At 40.9% G+C, this 20058-nt stretch overlaps 1 protein-coding gene across 9 annotated transcripts in view; it reads left to right on the plus strand.

Annotated features, from left to right (window-relative positions):
- Positions 1-20058, plus strand: part of RALGAPA1 (Ral GTPase activating protein catalytic subunit alpha 1) — a 201988-nt gene that overhangs the window by 87621 nt on the left and 94309 nt on the right. For all 9 annotated transcript variants that reach the window (XR_014789084.1, XM_084843464.1, XM_084843455.1 and 6 more), the window contains 8 exons: positions 3742-3894; positions 7494-7687; positions 7809-7907; positions 8000-8155; positions 10165-10293; positions 11285-11410; positions 12476-12534; positions 13313-13421. Coding sequence is in view for 8 of the 9 variants with exons in the window: in XM_084843464.1 (XP_084699590.1) it covers positions 3742-3894; positions 7494-7687; positions 7809-7907; positions 8000-8155; positions 10165-10293; positions 11285-11410; positions 12476-12534; positions 13313-13421 (1025 nt within the window). In the remaining variant the exon portion in view is untranslated. The remainder of the gene's footprint in view (positions 1-3741; positions 3895-7493; positions 7688-7808; positions 7908-7999; positions 8156-10164; positions 10294-11284; positions 11411-12475; positions 12535-13312; positions 13422-20058) is intronic.

Consider the following 20058-nt stretch of genomic DNA (forward strand, 5'->3'; position numbering starts at 1 on the left):
TGGACCTTACTTCTATGCAAGGATATTTAGGATTACACCTTAAATGGATTTCTAGTCCTAATTAAGGGGTTTGATAAATATTGCTGCTTTAAAAGACTTACGGTGCAATCCTATACATGCTTAGTTAGACGTAAGTCACTTTCAGTGGGCCTTACCTAGTATCACAGCCAAAGAGCCTAGGATACAAGCTATGATTTACTAATTTTTGCATCCCTTCACATCTTGTCCTGAACAGCATTTAAAAGAAAATACATTTCAAAAGTCCTGGGGGTGGGGCAGGGGGAGTTGTTCTCAGGGTTTTTGCACAGACTATCTCTTCTCTTTGCTTTAACACCAGACTATGAGAAGAGGAACTGGAGAATTATGTCTGACACTTTTTTCTCTGACTTGGTTCGCACGATCACCACAGCTCACCGTTGCTTATTTAAGCCACAGGGAGTTGCAATGTGTGCCAGCAGCCATTTTGAATATTCAAACTGTGGCAAGTGGCCACCATGGCTTATTGTAGTGTCTGAACTTGGTGAGGGTGGGTTGTTGGCATGGTTAAGAAACCATCCACCAGCTTAAAACAACCGTCTCTCTCCTTCTACTTTCTAAGTTCATCTTCTTTACAAATAAATGATAGTTAAGAGCACCTGAAAGGAGTCCTCTTCTTGTGCTCCTTCGTACTTCTGAGTAGGCATGCCTTTTAAGGGAGAGAGACATCTTCCCCGTCCTCACAGTCCTTGAGAATCATTGACTAAGTTCGCATGATCATGGAGGGAAAATTAGCCACAGTGGCTTATTTTCCCTCCCTATGCATGCTGGTCATGAACCACCTAATTAGCATAATTGCTTTCGCCAGGCACGGGTTGTCGTGACGTCCAAACCTGGCGAGGGTGGGTGGCCGGGGTGGTTTACAAACCATCCTGAAACCCATGGCTTGTTCTAGAGTTTCAGGCCAGTTTGTAAACCACCCCAGGCCATCCACCCTCACCAGGTTTGGATGTCACGACAACCCATGCCTGACAAGGGTAATTATGCTAATTAGGCGGCTTGCAACCAGCACACAGAGGGAGTTTGATCTGATGAGGGTGGAAGCTAAAACATTTAGTTTAAGATATATTTTTAAATACTCTGTTGTTAGTCTATCTATCTGCCTTTCATTCATCTCTCTCTCCACGCATACATGCACACTTATTTATTTATTTAAAATGCACATAAAACCATCATAAAACCCATTTTAGAAAGAGTAAAGCTATTTAAAAGCCTGAGAAAATAAAAGGGGTTGTCTGGCTCTGGAAAGATAACAAAGTAGGCACTAGGTGGACCAACCTGGGCATTACCTCAGATGGCAAGGGCACCAAGGGGAGGAACTCCAAATAAGATCTTAATATATAGGCTGGCTGACATGGAGTCAGGTAATCCTTCAGTCAACCTGGTCCAAAGCCATATAGGCATTTAAAAGTAAGCATTAGCATTTTGAGTTGTGCCTGGAAATGGGCCAGGAGCTAGTGCAGTGTTCAGCCGTTTAAGTGCTAATGCTATATGATCCCAAAATGTGGTCTCAGTTAGTAGCCCAGCAGCTGTGTTTTGAACTAACTGCAATTTTTGCACAGTCTTCAAAGGCAGCCCCAAATACAACACATGATGGTAATCTAACCTGGTGGTTACCAGAGTTTGGATCCCTATGGCTAGGCTATATTTTACATTCCTTTTGAATGACACCTGCTTCTTTGTTAACCATTCACCCAGTTTAAGAGATCCTCTTGGAACTCTTCTCAGTCTGGTTGAAATGTCACCATCTGGAATAATTTGCTAACTTCGCAAACCTGGTAACCTCACTGTTAACTTCTAACTCCATATCATTTATGAACAGGTTAAATAGCCCCAGTACCAATACAGATCCTTGGGGAACTCCACTGGTTACTTATCTCCATTGTGAAAACTGTATATTATTCTTACCCTTTATCTCAGGGCTGGGGAACCTGTGGCCCTCCAGATCAGCCCCAGTCAGCCTGGCCAGTTGTAAGGGGTAATGGGCATAGTAGTTCATCAATATCTGGAGGGCCACAGTTTCCCCAGTCCTTCTTTATTTGCTATTATTTAACCAGTTATGAGCCCATAAGAAGATCTGTCTCTTATCCCATGACTGGTAAATTTCCTTCGTCCCCTGGTCTTCACTGCAAGGCCCACAGGCCACTGGTGGCTTGCAAAAACTCCAGGTGCAGCCCTTTCCTCTCTCCTACCTCTCCCTTTCACTGCTCGATTAGACAGCCCGCTTTCCTGTCCCAGCAGCTACAGCATGCACTCACTGCACTGGTTGGCAACACTGCCGCTAATCGTTGCTCGGGCGTGGATCTATTCATAGAGTGGGCAATGCAGTGTAGCACCCCATCACCCCCATGGCTCCCCCCATTTACATTGGGTGTGCTGTACTGATACCAGTACATCGACTCCTCCTTGTCGGTCTTTCTAGCACAATGCACCATTGCCCTGACTGTTGCCACACTTCCTTACTTATTGCTGGTCTGTCTGCTGGCACTGCTGACTGTGCATGCCCAGATCCTTCACTAAAAAAAAATTGTCTGATTTTCTAGAGGGCACCCTGCGGAAATGATCCCCTGAACTAATCAGGTGACCTACTGGGCCAGTGAGGAAGCAGGAAAACCACTCGTGGAGGGAGTCAACCGCAAGGAAAAAGAAAGGGGCAACTCCAAGGGTCAGGAACCTCACCTGAGAGCAGCAGCAGCAGAAAGGAGAGGGGGAACGAGAGAGAGCGTGCATGTGTGCATGCCCATGAGAGAGAGAGAGAGAGAGAGAGAGCGGTAGCAGCGTGCCTTTATATTTTTTTAAACCACTGACGACAAGGAGGTCTCAGGTCAGGAACCAGCCAGCCAGGCACAATCCAGTATGGTTCCTTACTTAATTTGGGGGGTGGGGAAAGGGGGGGTGCTCGAAAAACAGTAATGTGATCACTTTTCTTTGGCTGTGTTTGCATCTATTCCAGGCCAACCCTATTTCATAGTGACCATTTACTGTTTTCTTTCCTGCTTTCTGTATTCTAAGTTTCCTTAGTTTGCCATAGAGATAGGAACATTTAGGAAACCCTGTCTGCAAACGGAGCATCCTGTTTCCTGCTGTTGTTGTCACCATGTTGGGGATGGAACTGTTTAGCCTAGCTGAGCTCACCCTGCAGGAGTAGGGAGGGGACCTGCTAGCCTCCTTTAATGTGGCTCTCACACTGATTTTTTTTTTTGGCCAAAGTGGCTCTCACTTGAAAAATAGTGAAGACCACTGCTGTAGGAACTTTTGGTGAGAGGCTTCCTGAAAAGTTTCTTTTGCTGTTGTAGGTTCGAACTTGGATGATATGGATTGTTGTTACAGTTAACACAAATAATACAACGCCCCCCCCCCACACACACACACACACATTTAGCATAATTTCTTCCAATAGTGAACTTTGGGACTCACCCACCCACCAGATTAGAAGTGAAAAGGGGCCTCCCAAAAGTAAGGTAGTGGTTTCTACATACTTGGAGGAATCTCTAGGTATATATAAGTATAGAAGATTATAAAATGAAAGAAACTGTTTTTAAATCCTTTCTATAACAAATAAGCTAGTTGTACACTAGATCTGTGTGCAGAATGCCATCTTAAGATATGTTTTCCTTTTACCATTAATTGAATATTGTGTCAGTATTAATGCAAATCAGAACAAAGACTGAGTAAATATTCTGATAGTTAAAATGTCATTTGTAGGTTCTGAAAGTGCTTCACCAATCCAGTCTGCTCTTGGATCGCGATCCCAGACTCCATCACCTGCCACTCTGAGTGCAGATCACAATGAACAGAAAGACTTACAGCTGGATGAAAAACTCCACCACTCCGTTTTACAGACACCAGATGACCTAGGCAATATCATAGATAGCAAACTTAAGACTACATTTTCTTTCCTTTCCTATGCAGTGTTCACTATTTTCAGTATTGGGTGGTTTCAGAAGACTGTTTTGTATTCTTTGTGCCATTTTTTAAAAAGTTATGCTATTGATTATGCTTCTAAATTGTCTTAGAGAAAGTAGATGTTCCTTTTAAAGTACATGATTGACTGAATTAAGAACATCGCCTATTCATACATTCAATAAACTGGTCAAACTCAACATAGCTTGGGACAGTAGGATCACGTCTTGCCTACCACAAACTGGCTGCCTTGTATTTTGAGATACCATCTTATTGATGCATATATGTGTATACTCTTTTATTTATACACCCAGAAATGTTTGATTACTATTTTAAAATCAAGGCGTAAATATACCACATATTGAGCATATGCATGAGCCTTCAGCATTCAAAATGAATACTTGTATGGGGGAGCAAAGCTGTGCATGTTCGCCCTGCCTCCAACATCCCTATCCCCATGTCAGACCTTCATGCTTTCAAGACAAAGGTTTGAAAGGAGATTCAAAGCACTTTCAGCTGAATGTACTTAGAATTTCAGTATAGACCTTAATGCTGAATTCATGAAGGTCAAAAGTGGAATTGGCATGTGGGAGGCTTGCATGTGCCCCCCTCACCCCCTCACAGTTTAAACCTACACATATGCCATGGAAGGGGAAGGCTTGAAAAAGGCTATGTTGGATTCTATGTGTTTATTTATTTATTATTAAATTTATTAATCGCCCATCTGGCTGGTCACCCACTGCACCATTATATTAACTGTGTGGAGGCCAGGGGCAGGGCACATGGATCCAGGGGTTGCATGCACTACTGCAGTTCTGTTGCTCAACTGGGTTGAGTTTTATTCAGATTATCAAATGTGTGAATAGACTCACAATATCTTTATAAACATACTTGTCATGATCATGTTGTTAAACTTTTGTTGTAAACTGCCGTTGGTGCTTAGCCTAGATGCCAGAAAATACTGTTATTGCTACAGCCAAAATAACTTGTTTTTCTGGAAATCTCAAGCAAAAATTTTGGGTTACAAACTACTTAAAAGATTATGGGAGTTGCTTTTCCTTGGGAATTCCACCTAACTGGTATGGTTTACAACACACAGTTTGCAAATCAGTGTGAAAAGCATGTAATGTCTGCACTGAACACCCCTTTCCACAAACTCAAAACCAGCCCAAATGTTACTTCTGACTGCTGTCTTTAGTCACAAGAGTAGTCCATGCACACGAGCAAAGTAACATGGGAGCCAAAATCTCATGAATCTTGTCCATGTCAACATCTGTAGATTCAAAATGTTTTTCAAATTTTCAAAAGTCATAGAAATTGCCAAAACTACAATTAGAGCACAATCCTATGGATGTTTAGACAGAAAGAAGTCCTACAGCTCCCAGCATTCCCCAGCAAGCATGGCTGGCTAGGGAATGCTGGGAGTTGTAGGTATTTTTTCTATCTAAACTTCTATAGGATTGCCACCTTAATGATTTTCTGCTTCAAATGTTAACCTTTCTCACTTAAGTAGACAACTCCCTTACTGTCAACTAAGGCTAACATACTTTGGAACACTGACAGGCTCAAAAGCCCCATAGGATGCTTGAGAAGAGGGTACTGGGGAGAAAAATGCCTATCTCTGCTTTGGCATCATGACACAAGTGCCATTATGATGCCACTGAGCTGCTTGGGGGACAGGTCAGAACCATCAGTGCTAGTTCTGAGGTTGGATGTTAGCACTGATACCATACTACAGATTGTGGTGTTGTAGAAGTAGCAGGACCACAGTTGCTACCCGTTCCTTTAGCATCCGCTTTGTTAAAACATTTTTGGTTGTCTTTCCATAATCAATTTTACCTTTGGTCATGTCTGGATGAGAATGTCCCAACCATTCAGACCTTATCCCATCTTGTTAGGAAAGTAATCATTGCCCATCTCTCTTTATTACTCAGATGCAACTTTGTGCCACTTCACGTGTAACTTTTTTCTCCACATAGTCTAATCTCCATGTGGAGAGGGTAGTTTGGGAGGTAATGTTTAACAGAAGTGCAAGTATCTTGGATGCTTGCACACCTAACAGAAATGTCTTATTGAAAGAGTAACACGTGATATAGTGTATGCATATTGTATCATGTCTGAAAGAAGGTTTCATACATCTTATTATGTACATTTGATTGTAGCTAATAAGCTCAGTTTTTAAACTTATTTATTGATTGTATACCCCATCTTTCCACCAAAAAAATGGCAAGGCTATAGTAATAAAACCAAGATTAAAATAAACGTAGTTAAAATAATTTTAAAAATAAATAGATTAAAAACAGAATTAAAAACACAACAATAAAATAAACTGTTTTGGTAAGTGTTGCGGTTTGCCTCATACTCAACAGTTACCAAATATTATAAATGAAGTCCTTTTCCCTTCTCACTACAGTAGGCCAGATTTTCAGAAGGCTGTGATATTTATATGTTGGGAAAAATAATTTATGAAATCTAAACAGCAGTCCATTGTATGACTCAGGATGGACTTGACCTTCTGTCAATGGGGCCATTCAGATGACACGGTAACCCACACTCAGTGGTTGAATGTGGGTTGTTGTTGAACCGTGGGTTGTTTGTTGAACTGTAGGTTACCATGTTGTCTGAACCCAGGACATTTTCTACAGGGTGGCTTGTTAACCATGCATTGTGGCTTGTTAACCACCCTGAACAACCCAGCAACAAACCATGGATTCTCAAGGTGGTTTGTTCGAGAAAATAAGCCACACTGCATGGTTAACAAGCCACCCTGAGGATGTTCTGACAATCCACAATTCAACAAACAACCCATAGTTCAACAACAACCCACACTAAACCACTGAGTGTGGGTTAGCTTGCTGTCTGAATGGCCCCAGTGTGAGAGAGTTGTGTTTATCAGTTTTGAAACTTTGTTCTTTCATATGCTTAAACATGTGTCAAGCTTGCCACAGTTCTAGGAATACTTGTTATATAGAGCTTCTAAGAAATCTTGGATTCTAACCTATGAAATGTAGCCATTCTGGGGCCTTTCCCTGAGTAGAGCTAGATTTTAGTCCCTGTGTTCATTGTAGGAAGAGGAACTTTCTACAGGAGTTGAGATTGCCATCTGTACCCCTCAAAGAATGAGAATTTGCTGTAAAAAAATGTTCCATTTCACTGAATATGACCCATCTACACATAGTGTAGTCACACATCTATTTTTTTTTTCTGTGCGTCCTTATAAGCTTTCCCTTAGAACTCTCAAGTTGCTCTTTCAATCCCACCAAGTTCAAGAAGCTTTTTAGAGATTTGATATGAGAACTTGCAAAATGGAAAAATGCCATATGTGTGTTTTGGGGTAATGCTGGGAAAGCTAGAGAAGATGACTCACAGAGAAATTTTAGTGCACTTTTATCCCTATGAATCACTGCCTATTGGTTCACCATTGTGCAAATCTAAACTAAAGAGATACTTCTAGAAACTCGATTTTAAAGTATACCTCACTTCCATTTGTTACTGAACATCTTTTTTTCCCTAAAGAATAGTTGACCTGATGGTATGTTTTTCTCCTGTTACAGAAACTAGTGATTTTCCATCTGAATGTTGTAGTGTGATGGCAGGAGGAACTCTGACAGGATGGCACGCAGACGTGGCTACTGTAATGTGGAGACGAATGCTAGGGATTTTAGGAGATGTCAATTCTATTATGGATCCTGAAATACACGCTCAAGTGTTTGATTACCTTTGTGAACTCTGGCAGAATCTTGCCAAGGTATTTGGAGAATTGAATGTGTTCATTTACTCAGCCTGCAAAGTTGTTTACTTTTGAAGTAGAACTGCAGTAATACATTTCTCTTCTTATAAATTTCCATTGTATTTCTAAATGATTTCAGATTAGAGATAATCTTGGCATTTCAACTGATAACATGACTTCACCTTCTCCACCAGTTTTAATTCCTCCACTGAGAATTCTAACCCCATGGCTTTTCAAGGTAAATACAGTAGACCATTCTGCAAAAAAGGAAATGAAGATTGTGGTAGTGGAGGACAGTGTTAATATTCTGGTTTCATTTTTTAATATTAGGCAACCATGTTGAGTGATAAGTACAAACAAGGCAAGTTACATGCTTATAAACTTATTTGTAATACAATGAAGCGAAGACAAGATGTTTCTCCAAACAGGGACTTTTTAACTCATTTCTACAATATAATGCATTGTGGACTTCTTCATCTTGATCAGGTAAGGGATTTTTTCATGCCTTTTCTCTCCCCAACTCAAGAATTCTATAATGTTCTATATATTATACATATATAATGTTCTATATATTTTAAATTGTTTTATTGTGTGCTGTTTGGTTTTAATTTTTGTGAACTGCCCAGAGAGCTTCGGCTATTGGGCGGTATAGAAATGAAATAAATAAATAAAATAAATTCTACCTTTATTGTAAAGATTATCTTCAGACAATTACGGAACAGTGCACCAGAAAATTAAAAACATCTTTAGAAGCATGTTGTTAGTATGCCTTTCAGGATTAATAAAAGCAACCCTAACAAGTTTATTTATTGTAAATGGTTTTAAACTAGCGATGTTTCAAACTTCCTACCGTCAAGATCCTTTTCCTACTTGGATATCTCTGCCAAGGAATTTCTATGTATTGTAGAAAATACTGGAGGAGTGTTCTTGTGTACGTAGTTCTCAAAGACTGATGGCTGGGCCTGTTGGATTTCTTGTTGCTGAGAATGCATCCTGGAATGCACCCAGATCACCCAACATGCTTGCTGCATGTTGCTTGCTGCATGTTGCAAGGAAAGATCAATAGTGGTGGGCAAATGGTCTTTCAGGGAGCCTTGTCTACCATTACTGATCTTTTTATTGAGAAATCCCTGAAAAGATTCCAAGGAACACTTAGACTTTTCAGAACACATTTTGAAAACTAGTTTAGACGAGTGCTTTGCGGAAACAGAGGCTTAGTTCTTGCAAGCAGATGACAAGGTAGTAAATTGCTGTCTGAGCTCTACTATTTTGGATTGTAGACGGGGACTCCATACCAGAAAAATAAAAAAATTCCTATATATAGAAAACTAGATGTCAGGGAGAAGGTTTCTAGATTAGCTTTCTCCTTGACATCTCATTTTCTATGTGATAGAGGGTTTCTTTATTTCTGGAAGAGTATTAAATTATGTGAGCCACATCTACAGTCTAAAGTAGTAGAGCCCATAGATAGGTTTACCATCTCATCTGCTGTCAGTGAGAACTAGCTTGAAGTCTTTGCTTATCATTGCTGTGCAAGCGTCCTAGGCAGTCTAATCACAACTTGAGTGACAACTAATTCATTGTGATACAGTGCAACTGTTTGTCTCACACATCCAATTTCTACTCCTTGCAAAACAATCTAATTACCAATTTATAACAGTTCTGGTAAAGCGATGCCTTTTCAGCATAATTGCCAAGAATCTGTCATACTGCTGAACAAGATACCTTCCCAGAAATCTAAGGGTCATTGGCAAATACTGAGACATTGGTTCCAGTAATCCTATTCAGATTTCATCTTCTCTTAGAGTGTTAGAAAAGACTTTACATTTGAGAAGGAAACTGTGTGTGTGTGTGTGTGTGTGTGTGTGTGTCTGTTTCTGTAGTGCTGCTTTTGACTGCCTCTTGCTAATTAAACATTTAGCATCCATAGGACAAGTTCTGGATTTATTCCCATTATGCATACTTGTGAAAATGTCATCTTAGAATGTATAATCTATGCAGCTAGGTCAAAAATGATCCCATGAGCAGGAATCCTAAATTCCTATTAAAACCTACTCTTGAACAAGTTAGTGACTGAAATATTTTGAGAACATTTTCATATCTCGGTTAGAACTGACTAGATTGGTTCTAATGTGATAGCAAATTATAGGATAAAGAGATGTGAAATTAGAGGTTCAAATACAAAACAGGTTTGATCTGCAGCAATTAAGATTCACCACAGTTCGGATGGCACACTTAACTTCCATTAATCAAAAATGGAAGTGAAACCTTCCAGTATCCTTGCATCCATGCTGAGGGAGTGTGGGGAACATGTGAGCCTGCAGCTCGCTGTGGCTCTGTGCCATCTGGACACAGCCACTGATCTTTACATTCCCAAAACATGTTCATATTATTTATCTTGTTGCTTTGTTATGTTCTATCTTTAACATTGTGCCTATTATAGAAATTGTAAGCATTTTGTCAAATAAAGAGTTATATGCTTCTTTTCCTCCAAGGATATTGTTAATACAATCATCAAGCACTGTTCTCCTCAGTTTTTTTCACTTGGTTTGCCTGGTGCTACTACACTGATCATGGACTTCATTGTAGCAGCTGGTAGAGTGGCAGCATCATCTTTTCTCAATGTGAGTAGATGTTTTTAATTTTAGTTGTACGCACACACACACACACACACTCGCACACACACATACACAGTTCGTATTTCTATAAAGTTGTGAAATGTATTAATAGGATTACAAGGTTTTGTAGTTACCACCTCTCATAGTAGGGCTGTCTCCCAGTAAATGATCTAGCACATGCGGTATTAAATAAGAATAGTATTATTATAAAGTTATATATTTGATATGTACAGGTGGATTACATTGTCCCTGGTTAAGGCCTTGACACATAGTGGTAAATCAAGGGTGGGTAACTTTAGAGGGTCCAGGGCCCAGTTTCCCACCCCTGAAACCCACCACGGATGCACTCCCTCCCCGACCCCCATTAAAATTGCCATCACTGCCTAATTGCCGTTGAAATTTGGTGGTGCAAAAAGCAGCCTTTTTACTTTAAAACAAGGTGTGTGGGGAGCAAATAGTATGCCACAAACTATTGATAGGGCTCCCTCTGTCTTATCTGCATTAGGAATATGTAATCATATTCCTGGAAGCCCAGGGAGCATGAATTTGCATTGAAACAAGGTGCGCACTTCCCACGTGCCTTATTTTGAAGTAAAAAAGCAGGGGGAGGGGTTGTTGTTGCTTCTGCACCTCTGAACTTTAAAAGAAGGCTGGGGTGTTGCTCATCCCTGCTGTAATCATTCAGTTTTGTATGAATCTGCCTGACCTTACACCATTACTCAAACAGTGTAATGAGTGCTTTAAAAAACAATATTATCAAAAAAAAAAGGAAAGTCCCTGCCCCAGGGAGCTTACAATCTAAATTGTAACAGTGCAGGGAGCCAGGAGAGTGAGCACTAAGGGTATCAAACAGCAGAGAAAGGGGGGAGAAGTAGAAGAGGCAAGCTTAATGGGATGAATGCAAGAACATGCAGTTACACATACTTCGCTTTGCTTCATTTGGGGATGAACACTAAACTTTATTTATAGTCTGTTCCTATTTTTACTTTTAACTCAGGCTCCAAGAGTAGAAGCACAAGTTCTTTTAGGCTCTCTGGTTTGCTTTCCAAATTTATATTGTGAACTACCAGCTCTGCACCCAAGCACTCCTGACATCGTTGTGTCTCAGTTTACAGAGGTTAAGGTAGGTTTTTAAATGCTGTGTGCTACACTTACATTTCCCCTGATTTAAGACACCCATTTCAGCAGAGAAGCAGCTCATAGCACAGTCCTATATGTGTCTACCCAGAAATAAGTCCCTTTGGCTGTATTTGGACATCACAATAAACTATCATTTATCATTACGTGAACAAACCTCAGGCTTGTGTGCTCCCTTTCCCCTCCCCAGGCTGAGGCATGATCAGAAGATTGCACTTCGCTTTTCAGTTAACCACAGTTTAGCACTAAACTAAAACTGGTTAACTGAAAACTGAAGTGCAATCTTCTAATCTAAAATTAGCTGAAAACTGAGGGGCATTCTTCTGAACTGTGGTTAATCTTAACTATGGTTTATTAAATTGAATCTTAACGGTGATTTATATAAATCATGGTTTGAAGTTGGCTTGTTTCAATAAAGCACAGTTAATTTTAACCACAGTTTGCTAGGCTTCACATATCACACTAAACTGCATTTAGTTAAAAACTGAAGCAAACTCTTCCAGTCTTGTCATTGGGTCCACACTGATGGAGGAAAGAGAGGTGGGGAATAGAAGAGTCTAAGGCTCATTCACAGAATAATAAACCATAGTTGATCACTGCATCCAAATGCAACCACTGAGTTCAGTGGGACTTACTCCTGTGTACGTGTGTAGAGGTTTGCAGCTTCAGTCATCATCATCTTTCTCAATAGGAGAAAATACTAATTTATTGGTCAATAGTATCCTAGATATCCAGAGCACTTTAAAAATAAGGTCCTAATTTGAGGGCTCCTCACTATAAGGGAGAGTATGTTTGTGCAGCTAGTGGTACAGTCTCCAAAGCTGGATGGTCCAAGATGGGTAGCAGAGATACATGGCTGGAACACCTCGGGATTCCTTGTTCCCTAGGATAACATCCCTGAGGGGGCAACTCTGAATCTTGGTAGCATAAACAAAGCTAGAATGTTTTCAATCCCTCCATCCATTTCTGTGAACTTTTTCTGTAATATAACAAGGCTTTATATTAAATTAAGTTGTTTTGGGATGGCTGATTTTGGACATTCTTACTTTAGGAAATGATCATCAAAACAATATTAAGTTCTGCAAGAGAGGAGCCATCTGGACCTGCAAGGTATGGATAAATAAGGATTGTTTCAGAGCATTTGGCAAATAGTTTAATTCATGCATTCAATTACATGTTTAAATAGTATATTTTGAAATAAAGGGGTTCTTAAAATCCTGGTGACAGCACCAAACTTTTAAAAAAGGAAGAGATGGTAGAGCAAGTTTAATGAAGTAAAACATTAAAAGTAGCATGAACTCTCTCTCTCTCTCTCTCTCTCTCTCTGTGTGTGTGTGTGTGTGTGTGTGTGTGTGATGTATCCAGTGGTGCCCCTCCACTGACAGAAGGCTTGAGGCTAATCCAGTGGAGGATTTAGTCACTGGAACAGGGAAGGAGATAATTGTTTGTCAAATTCCCTCCCTCTTGCAGCCCCCCTCCCTTGCACGGCCTAAACCTGCCTCAGAGGGTCGGGGGACCTTCAGAAAAGTATAGGAGGTGGTGGGGGAGCTGGAGAGGGCATTGGTAAACATTGTCCCTCCCCTTTCTGCTGATGAAAGCCTCCACTGGATCAAAGAGCTTTCCATCAGCAGAAGGACTCCATTGGATACAAGCCTTCATTTAGACATTAGATGATAACATCTCTAAGTGCAATCCTGTACCTAAGTGCCATAGAGTTCAATGGGGCTTACTCCCAGGTATAAAACCGTCTGTTCACTTTAAAACAAGGCATGTTCATAGGATATGTGCATGGTGTATTCTAAATATACCATGCATTTTCTACTCTCTTGATATTGTCAGTTATAGCTAGACTAAAGTCGATCTCTAAATTGCTAACATTGTTTTGCAGATGTGTTGCTCTTTGTAGCCTTGGCATATGGATCTGTGAAGAGCTTGTACATGAATCACATCATCCTCAGATTAAGGAAGCTCTGAATGTGATCTGTGCCTCATTAAAAGTAAGCATGTAATCACTACAGCTGAGATCTAAGGGATCGTATGTGATGTTCGATGCGCACACTGCCACTTTTTTGGCCTCCCAGTACAGCCCCTCTTCCATCAGCGATCCCAAGCCTTCAGAGAGAAGGGATGTAGCAAGGAATGCTTCCCTCCCCATTTTTGCATGTGGAAGAGCTTTTTGATTCTATATGGACTCCTTTGGATCCAAGTTAGGTTTCTGTCGTGTTATTGTTCAATACCGCTTCAAGTGCCATAGAAATAGTGACCAGTAATCTTGTCATGCTTTTTTATGTAGTTTTTAAAACGCAAAATATTTAGATGCTTAAAATTAGCATTACAAAGAACTTGTTAACATATGCAAGTAGTCTATCTGTATGTTTTAATTTCCTACTTGCTTCCTTTATGAAACTAATGATAATTTAGGGCACACAATATCTGGCAGTTCCAATGAAAAAAAATAGTGCTATCTTCACTCTGTACTTACTTGTGGTGTGTGGGTGCCCCTCTTTTCCATTCCGTGCTAGTTATGATAGATTGGTAGATGTCGTTTCAGTGAGAGTCATAGAATCCACAATTGTATTTGCTAAGACAGTCTCTGCTCCCTCTGCATCTTCCAGGGACATCCCTGCATGGCATAAGGCAGAGGTTGGCAACACATGAGCCACATGTGGGCCCCTCCATCCTTTTTTGTGGCCCCGCCACTGCCAAATCACTGCCAAATTGCCACTGAATTTTGGCAGCGAAAAAAACATTTTTTCCTTTAAAATAAGGTGTGCAGGGAGTACATGCTTTGTTTTAATGCAAAATCGCATTCCTCCATGCTTCCAGGAGCATGATTTTGCATTAACAAGGTGCACACTCTCCACATGCCTTGTTTTAAACAAAAAATGCTGTTTTTTTCTCACTGCTGAATTGACACTGAAATTCGGTGGCGATTTGGCAGCAATGATTTTGGTGGTGGTGGGTGGCCCTGGTGGGTTCACGGAGGCAGATATTGACCCTCAAATCCTAGATTTTTATTTATATATTTCACAAGAGAATCTTAATTAAGGGCTTAACCATAATTCCCATCAACAGTACTCTGGCCTATGAGGTATTGATGGCCTTTAGCAGTCGTGGATGACATGCAGACCACATATGGCCCCTGCCACCCCCCGGCAGCAGCAAAAAAATAATAATCACCATTTAAACCACCACCACCTTCCACCAGTTTTAGCACTACAGAGAGCTAGAAAGGTCAGGCTTCGCTTCAGAACAAATGAAATTTGATCTTTTTAGAGCTTCAAAGTTGTTTGCTGCCAAAATTCAGCAGCAAACTGCTTTCACATACGCCGGCCTCCTGTTCAGTGTAAGGCACCTCACAGAGGGCAGTCCCTGGACAAAAATGTTCCCCAGATGCCCCAAAGTTGCCCACCGCTGGTCTATAGCCTCTGATTAGACTGTTCCTGCAGAGCAAGTTCAGTACTGCTGTTTATGGTCATAATGTATTTTCAGCATGGAATTTGAATCTGGTACCAAAGAGTATTGAGATCCGAGTTGTGTTATTCACTTTTAAGACTGCTTTTCTACTAGGATTCCTGCTCAGCCACAAAAAAGGAAAACAGCACCTTATTTTCCAGCTGTGAATGCTACTTTTGTTTCAGCAGTGATCCAGTTTCCCTGTTCTGGGGTAGTTCACTGATTTTCTAGGTACCTGTTGATTCAAGTATGTGTTATATAATCCCATAGCCAGTCCAAGAGTTACTAGAAGGAAGAGGCTGAAAAATCTGAAATGCTTTTGTTGAATAATATTGTTGAAAAGGGGATTGAAAAGGCTGCTACAGAAGTTTACTTGCCACCTTCTATTCCTCTTTCTCCGTTACGCTGCAGTTCTATAACACGCTTTCCAGAGAGTAAGCCCTATTGAACATGATGGGATTTACTTCTGAGTAAATGTGCATAGGATTGTGCTGTTAATGTACTTAAGCACTTCATATGAGACTTAAAGCTTGGTCCTGTGGAAATTTAGTTGGCACTGTCACACCGAGTTCAGTGGGGCTTACGCCAAAGTAAGTGTGCTTAGGACTGCAGCCTTAGTACCATAATGAATGGAATCCAGTCTATACTCATCTATGTGAGCCGTACCAATTGCTAGATTCCTGGGGTCCTCAGAGGAAAATGGGGAAGGTGTGAAAGTAGCTTAAATTCCAAGACCTATTTCTATTATAACTCTTTTTATTCAGAAGTTCATTTGCACAGTCAGCCTATTTTATTATTAGTATATTAACTACACTCAATTTCCTTATTACTGACAAACAGCTTTCTTTTCTGTATGTCTTTACCCCACTCAACCCCCACCCCAACATCTGCAACTGTGCCAAATTTAGTCTTGTTATCCAAATTTTCTGATTTACTATTTTTCTTTGATAGTTCTGAAAAGCCACAGTTTAAATTAAAGTATATGTAAATATGAATGTTTAATGTATAAATTGTAGTACTTAATACATCATACTTCTTTTCACTGTTTTGGGAAATCATTGAAGCATGTCCTTTCTCTTAAATTTCTTAACTGAGATTTAAAATTCACAGATACACTTTTGTGTCCAGAAGAAACAAATCTTGGGCTCTTATTTGGAAGCTAGAGCACATATTATTCAAAGACTTTTGGAGTAGGCTATTTTTCTTGCAGAGAGACATGAATGAGTATAGATACCAGATGCTATGTTTCTTGTCAGTTATATTGACAAGTACAGTACATACACTATTGAAATGGAATGGTAGCTGAAAAAAGCAAATTGCAGGCTTATAACAGATGCAGCAACACTTTCCGAACTCCAGCCAAGCTGCTCTGTCAAAGTATAGGCAGTGTTTATTTCTCCTAGACAGTGTGAAGTCACAACTTTTGTCTGTCAACCTTATTGAAAGCCTTAGCACAAAGATCCTAATCACTGCTCTCAACCCCTGTAGTTAGAGGCTGTGTTATGTGCCATTCCAAAATAGGTTGGGTTCTAAGTGACTACAAAACCTTATCTATGCTACAGAAAATCTCTATTGCTCAAACCATTTTTTAAGCAATGGGTGAACCTGAACTGCTGTTGAAAGTGTAGACCAGAGAAAGGCATGCTGGCTACTTGGATTGACTTCAGTGAACCAACCTGGAGTCTGAATTGTAGTCTAATAAAAGAAAACCTTTATAATAGAACAGAGCTTCAGATTTCTTTTAAGGGACAGTTGACAAAAAGTATTAAAATCTAGGATCAGCATAATCAGGAAAGTGAGTTCTGAAACGTCTTGCTGCCAAACCCACAAAGCAGATTTGGGGAAAATATGAAGATAATACAAATAGAGGAGCAAAAATTGGTGGGCTGTGTATGCATACACCTTTCAAATATTAATGTAGATCTATCTACTGTTAGAAAACTTACTGGAACTATACAGATGAGTAGCTAGACTATATGCTTTTCTCCTCTGGAAGGGTGGGGTACCTATTAGAATTGATCCTAGTGGTTTTGAAAGGGCTCTGGGGGATTTTCCAGTTTGTATGACTGGTACTCTTGTTGAACCCCATGGGACATGGAGTTGACCAGGGCACTTGACACGATTATGGCCAAATGCCCTTCCCTGTTGGCAGAGCAAAATTAGCTCCTTTGTACACCTTGCAGCTGAGGACAATGAAGCAAGCAGGCTGTTGGCTAGAATGCAAGTGGAGAAAGACTGAATCCAACCCAGCACTGCTAAGCGCTCATTATTGAGCCTATTCCCTGGTGGTAAGGGTGGTAAAAAGGAGGGGGGTTTTCCACCTCCATTGCATATTCACAGTGCGGTCCAGCAGAACTGTTTAGGGTGGTACAGGGGCTATTACATTCTGACCCTAAGAGGGAATTGGTTTCATTTTCTACAGCTCACTGTGATAAATTCGTAAGATACTTTGAACATAAAATCACTCGTATCCAGCATGACTTGGACTCCTCAATTAGTGCAGTTCCATTAACAGAAGTATCCAAAGCACTGTCTTGTCCAGCTGTATTGGATGAGTTTCAATTATTCACAAGGATGCAGACAAAGTTCTTGGATGAGTTCAACCAACCACTTGCTTACTTGACTCCTGCCCATCTTGGCTTGTTATATCTAATAAGGAGGGGACGGCCAGTTGGATCAAAGAGGTTGTAAATTCCTCCTTGAGAGAGGGGGTACCAGCCTCTTTGAAAGAGGCAGTAATCAAAGCAGACAACAACTATAGTCCAACTGCTAACCTGCCTCCCTTGGGCAAGGTGCTTGAGCGTGTGGTTGCCAGTCAACTCCAGGCATTCTTGCATGAAGCTGATTTTCTAGATCCATTTCAATCCTGCTTTAGGCCCAATTTGGGGACAGAAACTGCCTTGATCATGCTGTGGGATGACGTTTGCCAAGAGAGAAAGACAAAGGGAGTGCAACCCTATTGATTCTCTTGGACCTCTCAGCAGCTTTTGATATCATCAGCCATGGTATCCTTCCAGATTGACTGTCTGGTTTGGAAGTTGGAGGCACTGTTTTACAGTGGTTCTGTTCCTGCTTGGATGGCCATTTCTAGAAGGTGGTGCTGGGAAATTACTACTCTGTACCGGGGTTCCACTGGGCTTAATTTTATCCCTCATGCTATTTAACATCTACATGAAACTGCTGGCAGAGGTTATCTGGGATGTGGGCTGAGGTGTAAATATACAGATGACACCCAGCTTTAACTGTCCTTTTCATCTAACCCAGATGAAGTGGTGGATGTCCTGAATTTATGCCTGAGCAGGATAATGGACTGAATAAGGGCCAACAAACTGAAGCTTAATCCAGACAAGACAGAGGTACTTTCAGCAGATGGTTTGTCTGTCCAGTTGAGCAGTGTTCAACCTGTTCTGAAGGAGGTTGTACTCCCCGTGAAAGATCAGGTGCACAGCTTGGGAGTGCTCCTGGATCATCATTGTCATGTCAGACACAGATGGCCACAGTGGCTAGGAGTGCCTTTTATCAGCTTAGGTTGATACCAGCTGTGACCCTATCTAGACAAAGATAGCCTGGCAACAGTTATCCATACTCTGGTAACCTCCCAGTTAGATTACTGCAATGCATTGTACATGGAGCTACCGTTGAAGATGGCTTGGAAACTTTAGTTAGTTCAAATTAGAGATGCTAGGCTACTAACTGGGACTGGCTGATATGATCATGTGACGCCAGAGTTTTGTCATTTGCAATAGCTTTCAGTCCATTTCTCAGCCCAGTTCAGAGTATTGGTGTTGACCAGAGTATCTAAAGGAATGTATCCTCCCATAGACATTCTGCTTGGACCCTTCGTTTACCTTTGGATGCCCTCCTCCCTTCCATTGAAGGAAGCTAGGGGAATGGCTACAAGCAGAGGGCCTTCTCAGTTGTAACGCCCCATTTATGGAATGCTCTCCTGAAGGAGGCTCACCTGGTACTTACATTGTAATCTTCTTGGCGCCAAAAACCCTTTTTTTCTCCCAGGCATTTTAAAGACTTAGTTTTTAGATTTTTATGGCTGTTGTTATATATCTTTATATTTTATTCCTGTGCTGTTTATCATTTTGTATTGTATTTTATTCGTTCAGCTATTTGTAATCTGCCCAGAGAATGCTTATTGTTGGGCGAATTGAAAATATAATTCATAAATAAATTATATTTTAAAAATATATAGAATGGAAAATTAGGCTGAATCTAGTAAAATCAAATTCAGTGGGCAGAGACAAATGCTAAGTTCTGCATTTAATAAATAAATAAATAATGCATGGGTATCGTATGGGGGATACCTAGCTGGGCAGCTGTACACATGAAAAGGATCTCAGGATTGCAGTCGATCATGAGAAGTAATAGTTTTAACTTTATTCTGCATTAGTCTAGCTTCATCCAGACTACTGTGTTTGGTTCTGGGTGTCACAATTTAAGAAGGATCCAGACAAATTGGAATGGGTTCAGAGGAGGGCAGTGAAGGTGGTCACGCTATGGAAAACAAGTCCTATAAGGAAAGGTTGAAGGAACTGGATATGTTTAGCCTGGAAAAGAGACGACAGAGGGTACATGATAGCACTCTTCAAATGCCATCAAGCGGCAGGTTGGACTAGTCAGGGGTCGCCAACCTTTTGGGGCCCATAGGCACATTTGTCAAATTGAGAAACTGTCCTGGTCACCACCACTGTCTGCCACGGGAGGCATGGCTAGTCACATATGACAAGTAACTTTCCCCTATTTCACAGAAGACAAAATCTTTCTCTCTTCTCCACCCCTTGCTACCAATTTCCTCCATCACTTTTGATCTGTCATCCCAGACCGTACATCACCCCAGACCGTACACCACCCATACACACACGTGCACACACATCCATACATATACACACATACACATGCATGTGTACACATATACACCCGTCCTTCTACTCTCTTCACTGCTAGTACACACAAAAATACACTCATTTGCTTTCAGGATCCCTCCAAAATCACACACACACACACTTGCACGCTCACACACACACATGCGCTGGCCCCATCCGTTCAGAACATAAGTGTACAATTCTCCCCAACCCTTCAGGTTGTTCCCAGCTGGCTCCCCCAGCCCTTCCGCTGGCTTCCTGCTACTCTCCCGAGTCCCACTGGCTTTTTACTGGCTTTCCTGAC

The sequence above is a fragment of the Heloderma suspectum genome, chromosome 1, assembly GCF_057233095.1.
Source record: "Heloderma suspectum isolate Gila_16-S chromosome 1, 16-S_ref, whole genome shotgun sequence".
In the NCBI taxonomy this organism is placed as follows: Eukaryota; Metazoa; Chordata; class Lepidosauria; order Squamata; family Helodermatidae; genus Heloderma; species Heloderma suspectum.